The following is a 24,681-nucleotide window of genomic DNA, read 5'->3' as shown; positions in this document are numbered from 1 at the left end:
AATTTTTAATGACATTATACTGGTAGAATTTATTTAAATAATATTTTTTGGAGGGGGGGCATCAGAGATTGAACCCAAGGGCACTTTACCATTGAGCCACATCCACATTCTTTTTTTTTCTCTTAATCTTTTTTTGAGATAGGGTCTCACTAAGTTGCTGAGACTAGCTTTGAACTTGAAATCCTCCTGCCTCAGACCCCTGAGTCACTGGGATTACAGAGGTGCATCATCATGCCTGGCAAGTTTAATCAAATCTTAATTATTTCTTAAAGCAATTTATTAATCTTTTTCTGCTATTTGTAATTTTAAAAGGCAATTGATTAAATGAGCTCTTGGGCTGGACCAACAGTAAATAATTTAAAACATCTTATATAATATTTCAAACATGGTAAAAAGAATAGTGTAATGAACCCCCATGTATCTGTTACTAGTTTCAAAAATTATCAACATTCTGTTGTTATTATTTCACCTAGTTCCCCCTCTATTTTTTTCGGGAGCATTTTACAGGCTTCATAACATTTCACATGGAAATACTTGGGCTGGACCTGTTGGTGCAGGCCTGCAATCCCACTGGCTCTGAAGGCTGGGGCAGGAGGATCATAAATTCAAGTTCAAAGCCAGCCTCAGCAATTTAGTGGTTAATCGCCCCTGGGTTCAATCCCTGGTACCAACAAAGAAAGAAAGAAAAGAAAAACACTTCACTTGGTATGTATTCTAAGAGATAGGTTTTTGTTTTGTTTTTTAAAAAGAAACATAACCATTGAACCATTATCGTATTGATCAAAATAAATATGGTTATATAATTTAATACCTAGCCCAAATTCAGTTTTCCTTAAGGATCTCAATTTCTTCTTACAGTTGATTATAATAAAGCTTTGAATGATCAGATTTGTCCAGGAAATAGGACATTCTTTTTTTTTTTTTAATTTTTAATATTTATTTTTCAGTTTTCGGCGGACACAACATCTTTGTTTGTATGTGGTGCTGAGGATCGAACCCGGGCCGCACGCATGCCAGGCGAGTGCGATATCGCTTGAGCCACATCCCCAGCCCCGAAATAGGACATTCTAATAAATATTTATCAATAACTACAATGTGCCAGATATTGTGTGCTAGGCAAGCAATGGGATCTATGATAACAAGAAATAACCCTACTTCTAAAAAAACAGCAATTAATTGGCTATTCTAGATCAGGTGCCTCAAGAGACAATGATGGTAGAACTTTCTGAAAAAAATCTAGCTCTTTAGATATTCAATGATTAATGAGGCCTTAAATGTTAGCCAGAGCTCTAAACTCAGGTGAAAAGCCTCCTCAAAATTCTTTCCAACCAAACTATCTTCCAGTGTATTATTCTAGTACTGCCAAGAAGCAGTTGTAAAGAAGTTTTGAATAATTATCCAGCATCTCCTACATAAAATGTACTGCACTTAGTGCTATAAAGACTTCCAAGGTGGATAGATGAAACCACTGTTCGAGCAATTTATAAAAAAAAAAAAAATACAATGCACAAATAACCAGATTGCAAGGCATAGCCCAGCAAATCTTCAAAAACAACACTTGAAAATAAACTGCTCTAAAAGTATTCCCATGATTGCTGGAGTAGGGAACTTGTAGCCAAGGAAATGAAGAAGAGGGGATCAGGAGCCACATCAGGATAATATTTCCATTAAATTGTGAAAGGCAACTGAGAAGTATTTATGCAGATGAAGAAGAGAAAATGAAATATAAGGTCAAAGGGTCAAAATGAGAAATTACACAGATGGGCAAGGGTGCCAAGTGTTTAGGGATACAGCCTTGGATACAAATGATTCCAGAGGGATAGCAAAAAGCCTACTGGATTTAAGCTAAGGAATTAAGGCTTTATTCACCAAGTATTGAAGAGCAATTAAACGTTATAGCCCAGAGACACTTCTTTAACACTCAGACATACCAAAGAGATACCTGGATCATGATTATTCTATTTAAACCATTTAAAAACATTTGTGATGACTGGTTTAGACATTCATCCAATTTTAATTGTTGGCATCTTACAGAACAAATCTCTGGAGTATTAGCATTATATGGGAAATCTCAAATTATAAAATTCCAGTCCCAAACTGAATCCCCATATTTTTTCCCCAAGCCTTGCAGACTCAGAATCAAAAACTTTATCGGTTTTGAAGAGAATACCATTGACAATAGTAATCAATTAAAGAAAGAGCATATTAGATCAGGGACTAACGATAAAATTTTATCCAAAAGCGGGCGTGGTATCACATGCCTGTAATCACAGCTATTTGGAAGACTGAGGCAGGAGGATTACAAATTCGAGGCCAGCCTCAGGAACTTAGCGAGAGCCTCAGCAACTTAGTGAGACCCTGTCTCAAAAAAAAAAAAAAAAAAAAGCAAAACCATAAAAAGGAATGGGGACGTAGCTCAGTAATTAAGCTACCCTAGGTTCAATCCCCAGTGCCAAAATGAATAATTATTCACGAGAGTGGTCCTCTAAAAGTCATTCTTTCGGTCAGGTCCTCCAATAAATTATCAAAAGATTATGGGTACTACTGTAGAGTTTTACAGAAACAGAGCTAATTGTCTCTTCAACTGGCATTAAGACAACCTTGAACTTTCTGAGACTGTTTCATAATACCCTGGGAAATATCAGAGTACTTTCAATAAAACCGAACCAATCCAAACCAGCCCTTTGGAGCAAAGGCCCACGTGAGTCCTCAAAAAAAAAAAAAAAAAAGCAGCTTCGAATAATAAGTGACAACTATTGCTCCTTTTCCATTTTGCAGAGTTTTAACCACCGGGAACCAAATCTCATGCTCCAGGGAAAGGACTGGGCCTCATCCTGGGGGCTCGAGTTTGGACCCTTTTGCGCCTTCTCTCTATCAGGCTCTAATTCCTACCCGCCCGCCCAACCGCCGGCACCGCAAGCCCCGTACCCTCAGGTTAGCCCGGAGGCCCAGACGTTTGGCTAAGTTCTGCAGGTCACTGTACTTGAAGGAGTCCAGCTCCTCCGCAGAAGGGACGGTCATCGCGTTCTACAATCCAACTGGAGAAGCGCAGAGAGTCAGTCAGCTAACGTAAACTACACAGTTCAAAACTCTGGCGCCACTCTAGGTGTTGGCCCAGTAGACCTTTATAGTTCGTTTAAACGAAGAACTCTGCACTTGCATTGGTTGAAAATGCCTCGAAGGCGGGGTTTCTTACGCTGACCAATAGAAAAACTGATTTTCCACCCTAGCTGGCGCACGCTCCACCCTACACCTCTCCAATACGGCGAAGGCGGAAGGCCCTAGGGGCTTGTCCAAGCTACTGGTGAGCTGTGCAGCGCACCGCTCACAGGGTCTACTGAGGACGCGGGGGCGACAATTGGAGCAGAGTTTGGTGCGAGATTGAAAGAGGAGACCGCAGGAGGAAGATGGCGGCTCGGCCGCGGCGGCATCGGTCTCGTTGTGCAGAAGTGTCCCGAGATGATTTTTATGACGGCGCTAAGGAGGTGATCGACGAATCCTCTTTTACCACCTCCATGGAGTGGGACACACAGGTGGTGGAGGGGTCCTCGCCGCTCGGTCCGACGAAATGTGGAGCGAAAGAACACCCAATCAGCCCGCTGCTGCCGTCGTGGCTGCAGCCGGAGAGATGCGCGGTGTTCCAGTGCGCGCAATGCCACTCTGTGCTGGCGGATTCAGTGCACCTCGCCTGGGACCTGTCGCGTTCCCTTGGGGCCGTGGTCTTCTCCAGTGAGTTGGAGGGCGGCTTCTGGAGAAGTCTGGGACGGGCTAGCAGAAAACTCGCTGGAAAGGAAACAGGATGTAGATTTGGAAAGAAATTTGCCCTTGGGACGGAGGGTGGTGGGTGGTTTTCGTGGTTTTGTTTTTTATCCCCCCGGTTTTAAATTTTTTTTTCCCGTTCCAGTGCTGGGGCTGGAAAAGAGGGCTTCGCGCTTGCTAGTCAAACGCTCTAAAACCGAACCAGGCCTCCTTTCTTGGTGTCCCGCTCCCAGCGCTGCTATGAGTCTGGCCAGGAGGGAGGTTTTCCTTTTCAAGGCCCTCACAAGTTCAAGTTGTGACCCGTGTTTGTCGTTTTAGGAGTCACAAATAACGTCATTTTGGAAGCACCCTTCCTGGTTGGCATTGAAGGTTCGCTTAAATGCAGGTGTGTACCGAGAATTACTGATAACCATTTGTTCCTATAAAGTTTATTATGTTCATACAGTATAATCAAATGATAGAATGTTTCTTTTACTTGACACACCTGTAAGAACTTGTTGTATTATGAAACGAAGAAGATTTTTGTGTAGTTTTTAAAATCTTTCCGAGGTCCACATTCCTAGTGTCATATATAAATGAAGTGAGGCTAAAAAAAATGTCTTTTTAAAAATATTTATTCTTTTTTAAGTTTTTTTCCCTTAGAAAGAGAGAGAATTTTTTAATGTTTTATTTTTTAGTTCTCGGCATACACAACATCTTTGTTTGTATGTGGTGCTGAGGATCGAACCTGGGCCGCATGCATGCCAGGCCAGCGCGCTACCGCTTGAGCCACATCCCCAACCCAAAATATTTATTCTTAAGCGTTAGGTGGACACAATATCTTTATTTTACTTTTTTGTGGTGTTGAGAATCTAACCGCATGCTAGACGGGCACTCTACCACTGAGCCACAACCCCAGCCCAAAAGTTGTGTTTTATAGTGGAAAATTTTGGTTTATAGTGAAAATAATTTATGAACTACAATCCTTTAGGTTACCAAGTCATCAAGTTTGTATTTAACATGGAATTTGTAATAAATCATGGCAGGATTCAGTGATTTCAGAAATTAGGAGAAAAAAAAAAACAAGGTGATTATTAAGTACTTGAATGCTGTATGACTTACAAGTGACAATCAAGTACTCAGGGAATTTATTATTAAAATAAGGCTCCAAAAATTTGAATATTGGCCTTTGACAGAAAGACAATTCATTCTTTTTATTTATTTTTATTTTTTAAAGTACTAGGGGTTGAACCCAGACTACATCCCTAGCCCTTTTTATTTTTTGTTTTGGAACAGGGTCTAGCTAAGTTGTCCAGGCTGGCCTAGAATTTAGCTGGGATTACAGGGGTGGGCCACTCCACCTGGGATTACAGGGCTGAACCACTGCACCTGACTTCCAAAGGTTGCTTCTCTACCAAATTTTATTATTCTGTTACTGGTGGAAGATTTAATGTAACTAATTTCAGTAAGCATTATTGTATTACAGTCTTAGCACTTAAAAATAGCATTGTTATGCTGAATTTTTGTTATGCTCAACAGTAATATTTACTTTGTGGAATTTTCCTTATACTGGTTATAAGTAAAATATTTCTTTTTAAATTGTTTTTACAAATTTAAACAGAAGTGAACAGTATAATGAACCCATGTATTACCAGTCACTAAATGAGGACAGTTAGCAAATCATGGCCAATCATGTTTTATCTATAATCATACCTACCCCTCCTTAATATTTTTAAGTACATACCTGAAATTATATCATTCCATTCATGAATATTTTTGTGAGAATCTTTATAAGATAATAACACTTTTTGTGTTTAAAAGATATAACCTAATTTCCAGGAAAGTATATAGTAAACTACCTTTGTTTTTTAAGTCTTTTTTTTTTTTAGTTGTAGATGGACACAATGTCTTTAATTAATTAATCAATTAATTTTTTATATGGTGCTGAGTATCATACCAGGTGCCTCATACATACTAGGCAAGTGCTCTACCTAGCCTGTAAACTACTTTTTAAAATAAGCTGAAATAAGCATTCAGTAATGTTTGTAGATTGACTCTTTTTTTTTTAAAAGAGAGAGAGAGAGAGAGAGAGAATTTTTAATATTTATTTTTTTAGCTTTTGGTGGACACAACATCTTTATTTTTATGTGGTGTTGAGGATCGAACCCAGCGCCCCGCGCATGCCAGGCAAGCGCATTACCTCTTGAGCCACATCCCCAGCCCCTAGATTGACTCTTTTTAAAACTTTTTATTATAGAAAAAAATTTTTTAAGTAAATGAGCATTTTCTCTTTAATCTTTTTAAAAATTAGAGCTTTATAGTTATACATAGTAGTTGGGTTCCTTATTATGGAGAAATTTTAAAATACTTCAAATACTGTAATAATTCCTATGTACCCATTACCCAGTTTCAACATTTACCAATATTTTGACAATTTGGGCTGGGGAATATAGCTCAGTTGGTGGAGTGCTTGCCTTGCATGCACAAAGCCATGGGTTCAATCTCCAGTACCACACACACACATACACACACACACACACACACACACACAAAATATATATATATATATAGAGAGAGAGAGAGAGAGAGACAGTTTTATTTCATCTGTATTCATTTTTTATTTATCTTGGAGTATTTATTTATTTATTTATTTGATACTAGAGATTGAACACAGAGGTACTTTACCATTAAGCTAAATCCTTAGTACTTTTTATTTATTTATTTTTATCTTGAGACAGGGTTTTACTAAGTTGTTGAACCTGGCATCCAACTTATGATCTTCTTTCTCAGTCTTCCCAGTGGCTGGGATTACAAGCGTGTACTACCGGGTCCAATCTATGGAGTGTTTTAAAACAAATCGGAGAACTCATTAATATGTACAATTATAATGCACTCATTAAAAAATGTGGGGAAAAAAATCAGACAATTGATCAACTTTTATGGTGCTGGAGGTATAGTTCAGTGATAGAGATATGTGCAAGGGAAATACAGCCTGCAAAAAAAAAAAAAAAAAAAAAAGAATTTAAAATACAAAAATAAATTAAATGTTTCAGTGTTAATCTCATTAGTTAGCTTCTCCCCCCCCCCCGCCCCCACCGATAAATTACCTGTCTCAGAGTTATATATCCTTGCTTGCTTTAATGGACGAATCCATGAAGGTTTCTGTAATTTAGAGTATAATTATATTAAAACCTGAGTTACCCTTTCTTGGATGTGACATTGTTTCAGTCTCATTCCTATTATAACATAAATTTCTCTTGTGTCTTAGGTGATAGAAATGCTTCCAGAGACTTATTTATTTTGATTTGTTCTGTGATTTTCTTTCTTATCTATTTTGTGTTTTCCCTCCTAGCACTTACAACCTTTTATTCTGTGGTTCCTGTGAAATTCCCATTGGTTTCCATCTATATTCCACTCATGTTGCTTTGGCTGCCTTGAGAGGTCACTTCTGCCTTTCCAGTGATAAAATGGTGTGGTGAGTAGATATAGATATTATTTATCAAAAAATAAAGATTAAAAAAATATGTATTTATTTATTTTTGAGCATAAAAGAGTAAAATATATTCAAGTGAATTTATTCAGCAGGGAAAGAGAAAATCCAATAGGGGTTGCCTTCAAATAAATTTTAAAAGATCTTTTGGAAAAGACAAAGTATTTGTTCTCAAGAAGATGCTAAAGCCAAGCACTCTTATAAAAAAAATAGTAGTAGAACAAAAATATAATCTTATAAACATTAAGATGATTTTAGATGTCTTCTAATCATATCATGTTTTCATAGTGGTACCATAGAATAATTCAGAAGCTATTCTTTCAATAAACAAAATTCAGGAAGGCAAGCTTTTGCCATAGATACCTTTTGGGTTTGTGCCCTTGCCCATCTCCCTCCCATGGGGTGGGACCTTGTCATCCTATTTGTCTCATGCAAGACACCACTCACATTTATAGGATTTTTTACCTGACCCAAATAAACCATATTTTCTATCCTAGGAATTTGAAATATGGGCACTTGTCACTTGTAGATGGTGCTGAAGTTGAAAATGAAAGCTCTTAAGTTGTGATAGGGTTTTCAACATTATACATGTAGATGCAGAGAAATCTGCTGAAAAAGAATAATGAAACAGATGCACAATGGGGCTGGGGATGTGGCTCTAGCGGTAGCGCGCTCGCCTGGCATGCGTGCGGCCCGGGTTCGATCCTCAGCACCACATACCAACAAAGATGTTGTGTCCGCCAAATACTGAAGAATAAATATTAAAATTCTCTCTCTCTATCCCTCTCTATTCCTCTCTCTCACTCTCTCTTAAAAAAGACTTAAAAAAAAGACTTTCTTATAAAAAAAAAAAAAAGTTAAAAAAAAAAAAGAAACAGATGCACAAAGAAAAGTAAAAGTAGCGATCACAGGGTCTCCTAGGACTTGAAAAAGTACCTATTTGCTGTTATTTCTCATAAATTACATTAGGTATTTCTTTATCTTAGTAAATTGAACCTTTTAATTTAGCTTTTTTGTTTATTACAAGAAACTGAAATATACATCAAAGTCTTTTCTTAACCACTAAGCAACAACAACTACTGATAGCCTGGTTTCTGCCAGGCATTATGCTTACCTAATTGAGTTCTTATTATAAGAAAACTAGGACTCAGAGAGGTGGAGGAGCTGAGGTGTGAATCCATGAATTCAAAACTCATTTTCCTTTCATAAAACATAAATGCTTCTGTTTTTTTCATTTCCATTTAATGTGCTTAGATACTTATTGTTTTATTTTGTTTCCATGGTATTGGCGTTTGAATCCAGGGCCTTGTACATGATAGGCAAGTGCTCTACTACTGAGGTACATCTCCAGCCCCTTTTATTTTTTATTCATGAGACAGGGTCTTGTTATCTTGCCAATCCTTGTGTGAAACCTGGAATCCTCCTGCTTCAGCCTCCTGAATGGCTGGTGCCACTGAGCTTATTTTCAGATTGGTGTTTCTAGCTCATTTTGTTTGATAAAACAATAAAATTTATAGGTAAAACTCACTTGTTACTATGAAACTGTTTCATGTGTATTAGGTATATACCATTTGTTCTTCATTGCAGATTTCTAACAGGATGTATACTTGAGATGGAATTATATTTTACTATGAATTCCTCATTTTTTAAACAATCTATTTAAAATTAAGTTTTTTTATTGTTGTTGTTTTGGATACCAGAGATTGAACTCAGGGCCATTTGACCACTGAGCCACATCCCCAGTCTTATTTTGTATTTTATTTAGAGACAGGGTTTCAGTTAGTTGCTTAGCACCTCGGTTTTGCTGAGGCTGGCTTTGAACTCGCAATCCTCCTGTCTCAGCCTCCCCAACCACCGGGTTATTGGCATGCACCTGTGCACCTGGCAAAATTGTTTTTTTTGTTTTTGTTTTTGTTTTTTGTTTTAGATGGACATGTACCTTTATTTTATTTATTTATTTATTTATTTTTAAAGAGAGAGAGAGAAGTTTTTAATATTTATGTTTTAGTTTTTGGCGGACACAACATCTTTGTTTGTATGTGGTGCTGAGGATCGAACCCGGGCCACACGCATGCCAGGCGAGCGCGCTACCGCTTGAGCCACATCCCCAGCCCTTTATTTACTTATTTTAAATTAATTTTTATTTATATATGACAGCAGAATCCATTACAATTCTTATTACACATATAGAGAATTTTTCGTATCTTTGGTTGTATATTCACACCAATTCATATCTTCATACATGTACTTTGGATAATAATGTTCATCACATTCCACTATCATTTCTAACCCCATGCCCCCTCCCTTGCCTTCCCATCACTCTGCACTATATAGAGTTCATCTATTTATTTATTTTTATGTGGTGCTAAGAATTGAACCCAGTGCCTCACAAATACTAATCAAGAACTCTACCACTGAGCTCAACCTCAGTCCTAAAATTAAGTTTAATGAGGAAAAAAAAGTATCTCAATATGTGCTGTAAGTAACTGTAAATCATTTTTAGAAACAGACGTAAGTAGATGTTCCAGAAGAGCGATAATTTCAGTTTTTGCTAGAGAAATAAGCTTTTAGTAACAAAGTTTTTAGTATAAATTTAAAAGTCTTATGGGATTTTTGAGTATTTAGTCGAAGAGTTGACTAAATAGAAATTAGGAAAGTATGGTTAGCAGGAATCTTAGAAGATAATGAATCTATGTCTGTGTATCCCATCAAAATGAATTTGGTTGCTAGTATCAAAAATTCTGACTAACAGTGGTTTTAAAAAGAAAGGTGAGGGGCTGGGGTTGTGGCTCAGCGGTAGAGCACTTGCCTGGCATGTGTGAGGCACTGGGTTCGATTCTCAGCACCACATATAAATAAATAAAATAAAAGGTCTATCAACAACTAAAAACTATTAAAAAAAAAAAAAGAAAGGTGAGGGCCAGGTGTGGTAGCGCATGTCTGCAATTGGGAGGCTGAGACAGGAGGCTCACAAGTTCAAAGCCAGCCTCAACAAAAGTGAGGTGCTAAGCAACTGTGAAATCCTGTATCTAAATAAAATACAAAATAGGGCTGGGAAATGTGGCGTAGTGGTTGAGTGTCCCTGAGTTCAATCTCAAGTACCAAATAGGAAAAAAAAAAAAAAAACGGTGAGGCTATTGGCTACCCCAGGAGCCTTCTGATGGCTCAATCATGATTAGGGATCTGGGTCAGCATTTCTGTGCTTCTCTTGGCTTTTTCCTCTTGGGTACAGCATGAATATATATTGATGGTAGCATCTTCAACAGGAAGGAAGAGTGTTTGGGGCATAAGGAAACACAAAGGAACTTATTTTATGGGCAGAAATTTTCTTATTCTCATTAGCTAGAACTAAGCTATATGATCATCTTATTGGGAAAGCAAATGTGTCAACAGATTTGTCACAGTAAGCTTAGAACACTTTTGATTCAACTCCTAGGCTGAACATATGAGAAAATCTGGGTTGTTAATAAGAAAAAAGTGAGGGGCTGGGGTTGTACTCAGTGGTTGAGCACTTGCCTCCACTGGGTTCGATCCTCAGCACCACATTAAAAGAGTAAATAAATAAAAAAAGATATTGTGTCCATATACAACTAAAAAAAAAAAAAAAAAAAAAAAAGAGAAAAGAAAAAAGGAATGGCTACTGGCAAAGCAACCAACACTATTTGCTACAATTCGATTACTTTTCCTTTGAAATATGTATGCTATAGGATCTACTTGTGTGCATCATGATTTTCATATGATCCAGTTTTTTTTTTAATACCTTTATTTAATTAATTTATTTTTATATGGTGCTGAGGATCGAACCCAAAGGCTCGCAAATGCTATGTGAGCACTCTGCTGCTGAGCTACAACCCCAGCCCCTGATCCTGTTTTTTGTTTTCAGTTTGTACTGGGATAATTTGTCCCTGGGAAAAGGTAGGATGACAGAGTCTCTCTGATTTGTTTGTTGAGAAATTGTTTTTCCAATAGAATACATCACAAATCTTGAAATGGAATTTAGTAAGAAGGCAGGCCTTGCTTGACAGATTGTGTTTCAGAAGGCAAGTATGGTTCATTGATAATCTTAACTGTGGTATGGTACTAATTTTCTCTCTCTATTTTCCATCTAGCTATCTCTTAAAAACAAGAGCTATAGTAAGTGCATCTGAGATGGATATTCACAATGTACCTCTACCAGAAAAGATTTTAGAGGTAAAATTCATAATGGTTGTTTGGTTCCTTTAATTATAGATAATTCTTGATAATTACTACCAATGAACTTTGGTATGATAAAATGGTATGATACTCTAATCCTCTATGTAAGGCTTGGTGGTGTTTTTTGAATTTGTAACACAAAGCAAGATTTTTTTTTTTTTTAATATTTTTTAGTTGTAGATGGACACAATATCTTTATTTCTTTTTATGTGGTGCTGAGGATTGAACCCAGTACCTCATACGTGCAAGGCAGGCACTCTACCACTGAGCTACAGCCACAACCTGAAAGCAAAATATTAAAGCCATATTATAAGGTCCATTTTGGGGGAGTGCTCAAATATTATATTTCTATATTCTCCTTTTATGCTGGAAATGGACATGTTCATCTTGTATAGACTATCCTCTTTGAAAGCGCCTTATGTTTATATGTCTCAAAGAGTGGTAAAAAATTATTATTTTTATTATTTTTTTTAATATTTATTTTTTAGCTTTAGGTGGACATAATATCTTTATTTTATTTTTATGTGGTACTGAGGATCAAACCCAGTGCCTCACGCATGCTAGGCGCACTACTACTTGAGCCATATCCCCAGCCCTGAGTGGTAAAATATTATTAAGCTATTTGTTTGTTTGGTGTTGGAGACCAAACCCAGGGTCTTATGTTCATTGTATCACTGAGCTATATCCCCAGCCTAAGAATTCTTATTTAAATGGGTTTTATGGAGGAGTTGATAACTTTAAGTTGAAGAAAGCAAAGTTTTGGTAACTTGATGGCTCATTCTTAGTGAAATTTTGGTTATAACTACCCTCAGAAAATCAACCTAAGAATTTACTATTGGTTTATTTTTAGTAGTTTATAATAGTTTGTTCTTTGCAAATTACACATTTAGTGACTAATGGCATTTATTTTTCAAAGTTTAATATTTGGAATAATGGTAGGACAGGAGAACAGTGATTTCCCCCCACCCACCAAAACTAAGTTCTAAGCTCATGGATCATGTTCTAAGGCAGGGGATTGCAAGCTTTTTTTATAAAGGGTTAGCTAGCTGATAATTATTATAAGACCATGGAGGCTTAGTTTATATCACTGTCATTCTATTGTAAACACACCCATATAGCTGGGCAAAGTGGTGTGCACCTACTACTACCACTACTACTATTATTACTAGTACTACCACCTACTGTGGCTACTTGAGAAGCTGAGGCAGGAGCATCAAAAGTTTGAGGCCAGCCTGGGCAACTTAGTGAGACCCTGTCTCTAAATAAATAAAAAGGCCTGGGGGTATTAGCGGTAGAGTTCCGCTGGGTTCAATCCCTAGTACTGAAAAAAAAAAAAAAGATTATGGGTGATGATTGCAGAATTTGGCAATGTAAGAAACTTTGCCACAAAATAACATGAGAAACAATGTGAGACATTTTGGAAAATGTCTCAAAATAAAAAGAGCTGGGGATGTAGCTCAGTGGTAAAGCACCCTGAGTGCCAAAAAGTCCCCAGTACCAAAAAAGAAAAGGAAAGAAAGCATCTTAAGTCTGTGGAAATTTTCCTCCAGGCATGCAGAAAATGGAGAAACAAGTATGTGAAAAAACCATGAGCCATAACAGACTCTCCCATCCTCCAGCTTTGAGGGGAGAAGCTCCATCTGAGCAGATATAGCCAAGAACATGGGGATCCTTTACCCCCACCCCCATTTGAAGGCTACGGTATCCTCCCAGTAGGAATGGGCCAATGGCATTTGTCAACTACCTCCCCTCCCCAATGTTACAGAAGCTGTATTCTAAAAGAATGTCATTTGTTGCATAATAGATTTACTGTAGGCACAGAAGGCCAGGAATATTGGAAACTCAGTTACTATTGCACAGATTGCTTGTGAAGCAGAAAGTTCATGCTGAGAAACTAAAGCTGAGATGATCAGAAGCTAGCTCCCATGCCTAGTACCCTGTTGTAAAGCAAGGGTGTCATTCTAATACACTATCCCCACCCTTCAATTTGGAAGCAGCGGCACAAGGATTTTGCTCAAGGTGAAAAGCAGAGTGTGAAAACAGAATTCTGAAACTCTTCCCAAAGGAAATACTTATAACACTTAGGAGTTCAAGACTAAGGGTGCTGTTTAAAACAACGAAGGTTTTGGAGAAAGCAACTAAGAGGAAGCTGATGGTTCAAACCACAGACTAGATTTATCAAGAATGGCTGTTAAAGACTATCTGGAAAGGAGTCTGAATTATTTTTATTTACCACTAAGCTACATCTGCAGCCCTGTTTTTTTTTTGTTGTTGTTGTTGTTTTAATAGTTGTGGATGGATCTTTATTTTATTTATTTATATATGGTGCGAAGAATTGAATCCAGTGCCTCACACATACTAGTCAAGTACTCTACCACTGAGCCACAACCTCAGCCTCCTGTTTATTTTTTAGATGGGGTCTTAGTCTTGCTCATTTGCTGAAGCTAGCCTCAAGTTTGTAATCCCCCAGCCTCTACTTCCTTAGTTGCTGGGATTATAAGCCTGTCATCAAGTGCAGCAGGAGTCTAGGTTTAATTGAAAAAGATTATGGGATAATTTTTGCCTCTGGGCACTGTTATAACAATGGAGCAGTTTAGTAGCCAGCAGTAACTAGAGACTGATTGACAGCTGGTTATGATACCAGTAGAGGCAAATAACTGAACACAGGGATTCCTGCAAAAATCACTAACTTCCCAGGGTGACTGCACATTGCTGAAGGCTTTGTGTTATGAGGAGTGAGGGACATCAGATGCTCATAACTGGGGTTGGAGGATGGGAGGAGAAGGCATCACTATGATAGTCCAGCTATTTAAACAAACAAGAAGAAATCTGGTATCCAGATTTGCTACAATATATTATCTAAAATGTTCAGTTTTTATTTTAAAAGTTATGAAACATACAAAGAAATAAAATGTGGCCCAAATACAGGTTAAAAAGTAGACATTAGAAACTGCTTTTGAAAAGATGGAGATGTGGGCTGGGATTATGGCTCAGGTAGAGCGCTCACCTAGCATGTGTGAGGCACTGGGTTTAATCCTCAGCACCACAAATAAAATAAAGACATTGTGTCCACCTATGATTAAAATATATATATATATATATATATATATATATATATATATATATATATATATATATTTTTTTTAATGTGGAGATACTGGGTTTTGCAGACAAAGCTTTAAAAAGCTGTTAAAAACATTTCCAAGGAGCCAGGCACAGGGGCACATGCCTGTAATTCCAGAGGCTTAGGAGGCTGAGACAGGAGGATCACAAGTTCAAAGCCAAGCTCAGCAATTTAGTGAGGCCCTAAGCAACTTAACAAGACCCTGTTCAAAATTTAAAAATAATTTTTAACTGTCAAGGGGTGTAGCTTAGTGGTTAAATGCTCCTGTGGTCAGTTGCTGGTACCAAAAAGAAAAAAAAAATTTTTTTCTAAAGAAGTAAAGGAAATTATTCTTAAGGAAGGTGTGATGATAATGTCTTAAAAATAGAAGGTATTAGTAAAAATGATAGAAATTATTTTAAAAAACCAAGTGGAAATTCCCTAGTTGAAAAGTATAAACAACTGAAATGAAAAAATTCACTAGAAGGGCTCAACAGCAGATTTGATTAGCAAGTGAAAGAATCATCAGGCTTGAAGATAGAAATTATGCAATCTGAAGAAGAGAGAAAAAAGAATAAAGAAAAACGAGTAAACCTAAGAGTCTAGTTGAAACCATCAAGCATACCTAAAAATTCTTTGGTAATATAAGTACCAAAAAAAGGAAAGGGGATGCAGGTAAAACTATGGCACACAGCTATAAATTCAGTTACTTAGAAGACTGAGTGAGGAGGATTATAAATTCAAGGCCAGCCTCTGCAGTTTAGCAAGACCCCACCTCAAAAAAACAGGCAGGAGATGTAGCTCAGGGATGAATCTACACCCAGACACAGGAAAAATGTTGAAAGATTACGAGAAAATATCTTTGAAGCAGAAGAAAAATGATTCACAGGTATCAGAGTATGTCAGTAAGAATAACAGGCTCTAGAATTAGCTGTAAAACAGATTGAGTTTATTGTGAAAACTGTACCAGAAATATGTATCTAAAGATTGCACAAATAAGATTTTTTTTTTGTTAACCTAAAGTTCAGTAGAGGCTAAGTTATTCATAATTCTGTATTTCATGATAACTTTTAGTCAAATTACATGTTGAAGCCAGGTGTGGTGATACATGCTTGTAATCCCAGCAAAAAAAAAAAAAAAAAGTAAGGGAAGCCTGATACTTCTAGCTCAACAAAATCCAGTGACCTCACTTTATTCTGCTCTTCGTAGAAGCAGTGATGCTCAGCAACTGTTTGTTTTCAAATGAAATTTTATACCTGATGATCTTACTGTATGCTAGGTTTCTTTGTATAAAATTCTCTCAGAAATAGAACAGAGGGCCAAGTGCTGTGATAAATTCCTGTAATCCCTGCTACTTGGGAGGCTGAGGCAGGAGGATCAAAAATTTGTAGCCAGCCTCTGCAATTTAGCAAAACCATGTCTCAAAAAATAAACAATGTGTGGTGGTGCATGCGTGTAATCCCAGGGTTACAGGAGACTGAGGCAGGAGGATTGAAAGTTCGAGGCCAGCCTCAGCAATTTAGTCAGACCCTGTCTCAAAATAAAATACAAAAAGGGATGGGGATGTTGCTCAGTGTCCTTGGGTTCAATCCTTAGCATCAATCAATCAATAAATGAAAAGACTAGAAATGTGGCTCAGTAATAGGCATCCCTGGATTCAATTCCAACTATTGCACTCTCACAACAAGAACAGAACAAATGTATTCCTGACCCATGTTGAGATATTGCCAGCTTCCAATCATAACATACACTAGCTAAAATTTGAAGTGGCATTGCAACTAATTGAGAGTTAAGGGTAAGATACCCTGACATCTCTATTTTTTTTTTCCCAGCTGAAAGAGAAGATAATGCTGATGCATACTCAGTTAAATTCACTAATGAAGATTCTGAATGAAGTGACTCCTGACCAGTCCAAGCTAGAAAAATGAACCAAAGTTTGAGTTTCAAGTTTCAGACTTTTTTGTTACCTTCAACAACAGGCTGTTCATTTCTTTTAAAACAATTGTCTTCAAGAACAGAACAGAGACTGGAGTTGTAGCTTGGTGGAAGAGCGCTCGAGTAGCATGTGTGAGGCACTGAGTTTGATCCTCAGCACCACATAAAAATAAATAAAATAAAGGTATTGTGTCTATCTACAACTGAAAGTATCTTTTTTTTTTTTTTTTTTAAATAGGACAGGGGCTGGGGTTGTGACTTAGTGGCAGAGCACTTGCCTCGTGCCAGTGAAGCACTGGCTTCAATCCTCAGCACCACATAAAAAAAAGTAAATAAATAAAAGAAATGTACTGTGTCATCTATAACTAAAAATAAAAAAAATTTAAAAATAAAAAATAGGACAGGGCTGGGGATGTGGCTTAAGCGGTAGCGCGCTCGCCTGGTATGCGCGCGGCGCTGGGTTCGATCCCCAGCACCACATAAAAATAAAGATGTTATGTCCGCCGAAAACTAAAAAATAAATATTAAAAAATAATCTCTCTCACTCTCTAAAAAAAAAAAAAATAGGATGGGGATTGGGAGAGGGGAAAATGTGATTTATTATGTTTACCTCTATGCTATTTTCCAAATAAAGTTTGGAAAATTGCATAGAGGTAAATAGCATAGAGGATCAAACCCAGTGCCTCACACATGCTAGGCAATTAAGAAATTAAGGAGTCTTCTTTCTATCCAGGTTTCACATCTATGTGCCATAAGAATTTACTGATTTCATAATACTTATGTCCGTAACATCATACACTCCAAATGTAGGGATTAAGGTGCAACATCCCACATGTCCTCTGGCATAAAATGCAGGTTTGGTTTGAAAATACAGCTGGCCTTAATGTTGAGTACTGGTATTCCTACATGGAGATATTGTTATATATAAATAGCAATGAAGCATTTTTTCTTATGTTAAATACAGAAATAATATTCTATAGGTAATATTTAACAAATTGTATAATCTTATTTATCTCTTTGCTATTGTAAACTGAGCTTCAGGATAATAATGAGAGAAAACATCAAAGTACTATTGTTTACTTTTCCTTTAGCACTTTGTTTTTTGTTTTTTTTTTTTTAATATTTATTTTTTAGTTTTCAGTAGACACAACATCTTTGTTTGTATGTGGTGCTGAGGATTGAACCCGGGCTGCACGCATGCCAGGCGAGCGCGTTACCGCTTGAGCCACATCCCCAGCCCCTCCTTTAACACTTTGGATAATTAGCTTAAAAATATTTATCTGGCCTGGGGTTGTGGCTCAGCGGTAGAGTGTGCGTCTAGCATGCGCGAGGCCGTGGGTTCGATCTTCAGCACCACATAAAAATAAATAAAATAATGTGTTATTTAAAAAAAAAATCTAATGAAATTTTAAGGTATTATCTAGGTGTGATGAATAAAAATTAAGCAAAAATAGCCACTTTTTATCCTCACAGAGGTCATAATCTGGTCACAGATGGACAGGCAGTCACTTAAAGACATGTAAAATTAGGACTGTAGTAAGGGTTTTACAGCACAGGGACATATTACAAGCATATACAGCAGGTGACTGACCTGATCTTGGGTTTAGGGAAGGCCCCTCTGAGGAAGTGAAATTTTAGGAGTGCTCTGAAAAATGGGGAATTAAGGTAAGGGAGGGACATCATGTGTAGGCCATGTTTTTGGCCCTTTTTAAGTCTGCAAGATTTGCAAAGGTAGACAGAAACCATAGGCTTCTGGAAGGATGTTTATTTTATTGAAAGAACCCTGGAAACCGTGGAAGAATTTTAAAAGATGTAGGTATCCACATTTTATGACTTTTCCATGGAAGATTATGACCTTAAACATGACATCAATTAAATTGAAAAACCTGGGCTGGGGATGTGGCTCAAGTGGTATCGCGCTTGCTTGGCATGCGTGTGGCCCGGGTTCGATTCTCAGCACCACGTACAAACAAAGATGTTGTGTCCACCGATAACTAAAAAATAAATATTAAAAAATTCTCTCTCTCTCTCCTCTCTCACTCTCTCTTTAAAAAAAAAAAAACCTAATATATCAATTACATAGACATTATATAAATATATCACATCACATATACATATTCCAAATTATATGCTGACTGTAGAATAAATGCAGATATAGGTGTATGACAAAATAGTGAAGGTATATTTCTTTCCCTTTTTCTGTTTTTAATAATACCTTTATTTTATTTACTTTTTTGTGGTGCTGAGGATCGAACCCAGTGCCTCACATGTGCAAGGCAAACTCAACCACTTAGCTACAACCCCAGACCCTTCCCCTTCCTTTTTCTTTGGTTCTCAACCCCCGAGCACAGTCCTATTTGTATTTTATTTAAAGACAGGGTCTCACTGAGTTGCTTGGCACCTCGCCATTGCTGAGACTACCTTTGAACTTGCAATTCTCCTGTCTCAGCCTCCCCAGCTGCTGAGATTACAGATATGTGCCACCACATGGGCCCCTTCCATTTTTTTTCTTTTTTAAATGAAAAGTCCCAATTACATTTTTTTTTAAAGAGAGAGAGAGAGAATTTTTTTTTTTAATATTTATTTTTTAGTTTTTGGCGGACACAACATCTTTGTTTGTATGTGGTGCTGAGGATCGAACCCGGGCCGCACGTATGCCAGGCAAGCACGCTGCCCGTAGCTTGAGCCACATCCCCAGCCCATTCATTTTTTGTTTAAAAAAAATTTTTTTGTAGATGGACAGAATACCTTTATCTTTTATTTTTATGTGGTGCTAAGGATCAAACCCAGTGCTTCACACATGCTAGACAAGCACTGTGCCACTGAGTTACAGCCCCAGCCCCCATCCATTTTTGAGGGGAACAATACAGCATGCTGGTTATTGGGCTACTGAACTATTTGTATTCAAATTGAACTTCAATAATTGACCTCTCTGGATTTTTTTCTATGTGAAATAAATATAAGAACAGTAACTACGGCTATGGTAAGAAATAAATGAATTAAAGAATATGTTTACCTAGGCTTGGTGGCACACACCTGTAATTCTAGCTACTCAGGAGGCTATAGCAACAGATCACTGGGAAACTTTCCAAAACCCGGTATTGAAAAATATAAAGGGTTGGGTTGTAGCTCAGTGATAGAGAACTTGCCAGCTTTTATAAGGCTCTGGGTTCAATCCAAATATCTCCCTCTGCCAGCATAGTGGCAGAGGTAGGACTGTAAGTTCAAGGCCAGCCTCAGCAAGTTAGTGAGGCCCTAAGCAACCATGTCTCAAAATAGAAAGGGCTAGGGATGTAACTCAGTGGTAACGTACCTCTGGGTTAAATCCTGAGTTAAAAAATTGTATTCATACATATGTATGTAATAAATTTATATATAAATAAAATTATGTTCATAAATATAAAATTGCTATTTTATATATATCATGTATTCAGATCTATGCCTGGCACATAGTAAGTGTTCAATAAAAAGTAGCTATTAGCCAGGCACAGTGGTGCATGCCTGTAATCCCAGTGGCTTGGGAGGCAGAGATAGGAGGATCAGGAATTCAATGCCAGCCTTAGCAAAAGCAAGGCACTAAGCAACTCAGTGAGACCCTGTCTCTAAAATACAAAAAATAGGGCTAGGGATGTGGGGGGGAAAAAAAGTAGCTATTAACCTTCATATTTAATACATGCATAGACACAAAGGTAGTTGTATATATGTTGAAAAAAAGTAGTCACGTGCCATATAAAAATGTTTCTACTAAAAGTGGACTGAATGTAAGAAGATAATCCCTTAAGTGTACAATTCAGGTAAAAAGAAAAACAAACAACTTCCTTATCACCTAGTGACCTTGTATCCATTGTGACTTCATGGAACAACACATTACTCAACATTTATGATGTTAGTATAAATATACCTTTTATGCAGTCCTATAAAAGTACAGTAGTAACAGTTTCAATAGGGGCTGGGGCTATAGTTCAGCAGTAGAGTGCTTGGTAGCATATGTGAGGTCCTGGTTTCGATCCTCAGCACCACATACAAATGAATAAATAGAATAAAGATATTTAAAAAGAAACTATTACATATAATATCTAATAGCAACTTACAGGTTTATTTATTTACTATCATTTGAGAACTGCTACTTATTTGGTAATTTTCACTGTAAAATAGTATGCTAGTGGCAGCAGCCTTGTGTATCTCCTATTTAAGTCTCTTGATTGCATGAGGCCCTATCAAGTGGTTGACATTTATCATATAGGTTTGTCTGTGTACACTTTTTTTTAATATTTATTTTTTAGTTGTATTTGGACATAATCTTTTATTTATTTATTTTTATGTGGTGCTGAGGATCGAACCCAGAGCCTCGCACATGCTAGGCGAGTGCTCTACCATGGAGCCACAACCCCAGCCCTGTCCATGTTCATTTTTAAGACATTTGTCTAATGATGCATTTCTGTGAATGTCTCCTTTGTTAAGCAACACATGTATGTCATAATTCCATATGGCTATAAGAATAATAAAAATTGCACACCGAAGCTGTAAAATTTGGAGCTTTTTTCCCTGCAGTACCTGGAGTTGAACCCAGGTATCACTGAGCTACATCTTCCTTTTTTGAGACCGGGGTTGTCTAAATTGCTGAGGCTGGTCTCAAACTTTTCATCTTCCCACCTCAGCCTCCTGAGTCCCTAGGATTACAGGCCATGTCTGGCTTTGAGCTTCGAAAATTTTTGACAGAAGTCTTCATTCTCCTGTGCCAACTTCTAGGGAGCTTATCAGTAAATGTTAATTGAAAAGTCTCATAAATCAGAAAATATTATTACATTAGTGACCATATGACAAAAGCCACATGGCTTCTTTGTTCCTTTCCACTTAACAACCAATCTTAAATTTAAATCTGCAACATCTACTTTCTTCCTGGAAAAAAATCTTTTCCTGTTGGGAATGCAAATCAAGTCAAGATGGCACCTGGCAGTTTGCCAGGAGGAGTGGTTTGTGAAGCAACACCAGAGAGCCATTAAGATGATGAGGATTCCTTATTGGCTGACTGCTGTATCTAGATGATGTTAATTGAGTCAAGCTGTGTGTAATTAGTTAGGTATATATACCTCTGCTGTCCGGCAGAGAAGCGGCTCCCGCTACCTTGGGTGCCCACTACTTTGAGTTCTCACCCAGTTCCCGCTTCAACCTTCAAGTTGCTTGTCACCTCTCGGTTATTTTGCCCAGCCGGACTGCAGCATATGGTGGCCCGTACGGGGAACGCCTGAAGCTTGGGGGTAAGTAACAGGGTAAAATGCTGGCTCCTGAGGGCAGGGCAAGAGGATGGGTGACCATTTCAAGAAACAGTGTATTCTTCTTTCGTTTTGTTTCGTTTTTGTTTCAAGCTGCCTGTCCCTTGAAATAAATAGGATGGGAGAAAAGTTGTTCGCCCCTGAGGAACAGATAGAGATAGACCACAGATGCACATGTCAAGAAAATAGAAAAATTGATACAATGAATTTTTGTTCCATTTTTGTCTCGTTTTTTTTTTCGGTTTTGTTTTATGTTATTTTGTTGGGTTGCGTTATCTTTGTAGCAGAAATATGGGATCAGAGATTAGTAAAAAACAAACCAAAAGAGTATTAAGTAAATTGCTAGAGGAAGGAAGGCACCCCAGTAAAACCAAGAACAGTTAGGGCATACGTTGATATGATACAAAAATGTAGCCCATGGCTTCTTAAGGAGGAGTTGTTGAATATATCACAATGGGACTATCATGGTGAAGATTTAAGGAAGATGGAAAAGAAAAACCTAGGAACTCTGCCAGTTGGCACATTGCCATTGTGAACTTTCATAAGATCTTATTTGCTTAGTCCAAAGCCTTCAGTTCAGACTATGGTAGAGGAAGGAGAAAACAGATCAAATAAAAGAGAAGGTCTGTCAAGCTAGTCAGAGGAAGAAAGTTTAGAGGAGGAAGGACTGTCAGGGGAAAAGTTACAAGAGGAGGCTGCAATTAACACTTTTCCATCACCAGAGGGCGTAAGTATTCAACCAATAGCTCCACCTATGGAGAAAACATATGCTGAGTGGCCCCCAAGCCCCATAGTTTATAGATGGGATCCTGAGACAGGACCTCGAAGGTTAGCATGCCTGTATTTGAGGAGGCAGGAGGGCAGCGAATTCACCATGCTTTAGATTTTAAAACTGTGAAGCAGCTGAAAGAGGCTGTAACAACCTATGGTCCTCAAGCGCCTTTTACTGTAAGTATGGTTGAATCCATTACAAATTTAAACATGACACCAGCAGATTGGGCTAGCAAGTGCAAAGCTGTGCTAAATGGAGGACAATATTTGTTATGGAAGGTTGCCAATCAGGAATTTTGTATGGAGATGGCTAAGCGAAATGCAATAGCCGGTTATCCTCAGAGAAATCTAGATATGTTGCTAAGAGAGGGACCTTATGAGGGTTAGCAGCAACAAATTGGATATGATCCTTCCATATACTCACAAATCGCTTCAGCTGCAGTTAAGGCATGGAAAACTTTACAAGGACATGGAGATTTACAAGGTCAATTATCTAAGGTAATACAAGGAACTAATGAACCTTATGCTGAATTTGTAGATAGGCTTATACAAACAGCTACCAGAGTCTTTGGAGATGTATAATAAGCAATGCTGTTATTGAAACAGCTAGCCTACGAACAAGCCAGTAGATGGTGTATGGAGGCCATTAGACCATGGAAACAGAGAGATTTAAATACATATATTAAATTATGTAGAGACATTAATGAACAGGGGCAAGTCTTGGCAGCTGCAGTACAACAGGCTTTAGGTGCCAGGCCAAAAACATGCTACAATTGTGGACAAACAAGACATTTTAGAAGGAGTTGCCCCATAGGAGAAGGGTTTAACAAAACTGGATATGATCAAAGAGGTAGGATACTGGGTATTTGCCCACAATGTAGTTGAGGGAGACACTGGGCTTATAAATGCCGTTCTCAGACTACTGTAGAGGGTACTCCGTTGTCAAAAAATGGACAAGGACCAGGTGTTTACCCATGATATTGTGGAGGAAAACATTGGACTCCATTGCCAAAAAATGGGCAGGGGGCCCACGACCACAAATATACAGGGCATTGGAGGAACCCAGCAACACCATCAGTGTAGTGCCCAGGACACATTATCCATTAGATCCCTTATCAGACAAACCAGAGGGAGCACAGGGTTGGAAAACTGCGCCTCCGCCAGAGCAGTACTAACTCCAGAGATGGCAGTTCAAATCATTCCCACATGGGTAAAAGGACCTCTTCCCCAAGGAACAGTAGGCTTATTATTAGGACGCAGTTCTTCTACTCTAAAAGGACTTATGATAAGACCTGGGGTAATTGATCCCGATTTTAAAGGTGAAATAAAATTACAGCCCGTTCTCCAAGGGGTATATCAGTAATTTCACCAGGAGATAGAATTGCACAGTTATTAATAATACCCAGCCTACATGATACATTTTCCAGTCATACTGTAGAAAGAGGTTCCAGGGGATTAGGCTCCACAGGTATAGATTGGGCTATGCTTTCTTTAAATTTAGATTCTCGCCCTATGCTAAAGTTAAATATTCAAGGACATGAATTTAATGGGTTATTGGATACAGGTGCAGACATTAGCATCATCTCTCGTCAAGAATGGCCCAAACATTGGCCTTTACAATAAGCCACTCAAACGCTTTGAGCCCTAGGAGTGGCGAATAATCCCCATAGAAGTGTGATGGTATTAGATTGGAAGGATCATGAAGGATGTGAAGGAACTATACAGCCATATGTATTGGATCATCTTCCTAAAAAATTTATGGGGACAAGATGTTCTAGATCAATTGGGATTAACATTAACAAATAACATCAATTCAAATGCGCCCACTATTATGGCTAGACAAGGTTTTAGGAAAGAAAAAGGACTAGGAGAACAAGAACAAGGTATAGTGGCACCAATACAAATAGATCAAAAAACAGATAAACATGGATTGAGTTTTCAGGAGGGGTCACTGAGACAATAAAAATTACTTGGAAATCAGAAAGGCCAGTATGGGTTCCTCGGTGGCCCCTGACTAAAGAAAAGATACAACCAGCCCATGACCTGGTCAAACAATAATTAACAGAGGGACATATACAACCTTCTGTAACTCCCCATAATACTCCCATTTTTGTCATCAAAAAGAAATCTGGTAAATGGAGATTATTGCAAGATTTAAGAGCTATTAATAACAAGAT

General features: G+C 37.9%; 2 protein-coding genes across 2 annotated transcripts in view; one reads left to right on the top strand and one right to left on the bottom strand.

Moving 5' to 3' along the window:
• Nucleotides 1-3,108, bottom strand: part of Nusap1 (nucleolar and spindle associated protein 1) — a 30,614-nt gene extending 27,506 nt beyond the window's left edge. The window contains exon 1 of the mRNA XM_076850582.1: nucleotides 2,929-3,108. Coding sequence (XP_076706697.1) covers nucleotides 2,929-3,021 — 93 coding nt within the window. The 5' untranslated portion in view covers nucleotides 3,022-3,108. The remainder of the gene's footprint in view (nucleotides 1-2,928) is intronic.
• A 167-nt stretch (nucleotides 3,109-3,275) lies between these two features.
• On the top strand, nucleotides 3,276-16,638 carry Oip5 (Opa interacting protein 5). The gene is made up of 5 exons (XM_076850578.1): nucleotides 3,276-3,729; nucleotides 4,078-4,144; nucleotides 7,091-7,213; nucleotides 11,338-11,419; nucleotides 16,358-16,638. The coding sequence occupies exons 1-5, from the start codon at nucleotides 3,408-3,410 to the stop codon at nucleotides 16,451-16,453; spliced, it is 690 nt and encodes a 229-aa protein (XP_076706693.1). The 5' UTR covers nucleotides 3,276-3,407; the 3' UTR covers nucleotides 16,454-16,638.
• The last annotated feature ends 8,043 nt before the right edge of the window (nucleotides 16,639-24,681 follow it).

This window comes from Callospermophilus lateralis, chromosome 3 (assembly GCF_048772815.1).
Source record: "Callospermophilus lateralis isolate mCalLat2 chromosome 3, mCalLat2.hap1, whole genome shotgun sequence".
Lineage (NCBI taxonomy): Eukaryota > Metazoa > Chordata > Mammalia > Rodentia > Sciuridae > Callospermophilus > Callospermophilus lateralis.
The sequence above is the reverse complement of the archived record's forward strand: the minus strand, read 5'-3'. Positions and strand labels throughout refer to the sequence as shown.

Excerpts from the sequence above, each read along its gene's own strand:
- Oip5 (XM_076850578.1), top strand. The coding sequence starts at position 3,408 with ATGGCGGCTCGGCCGCGGCGGCATCGGTCTCGTTGTGCAGAAGTGTCC. Across the intron at positions 3,730-4,077 it reads TGGGGCCGTGGTCTTCTCCA|GAGTCACAAATAACGTCATT; the intron begins GTGAGTTGGAGG and ends TTGTCGTTTTAG. Across the intron at positions 4,145-7,090 it reads GAAGGTTCGCTTAAATGCAG|CACTTACAACCTTTTATTCT; the intron begins GTGTGTACCGAG and ends TTTCCCTCCTAG.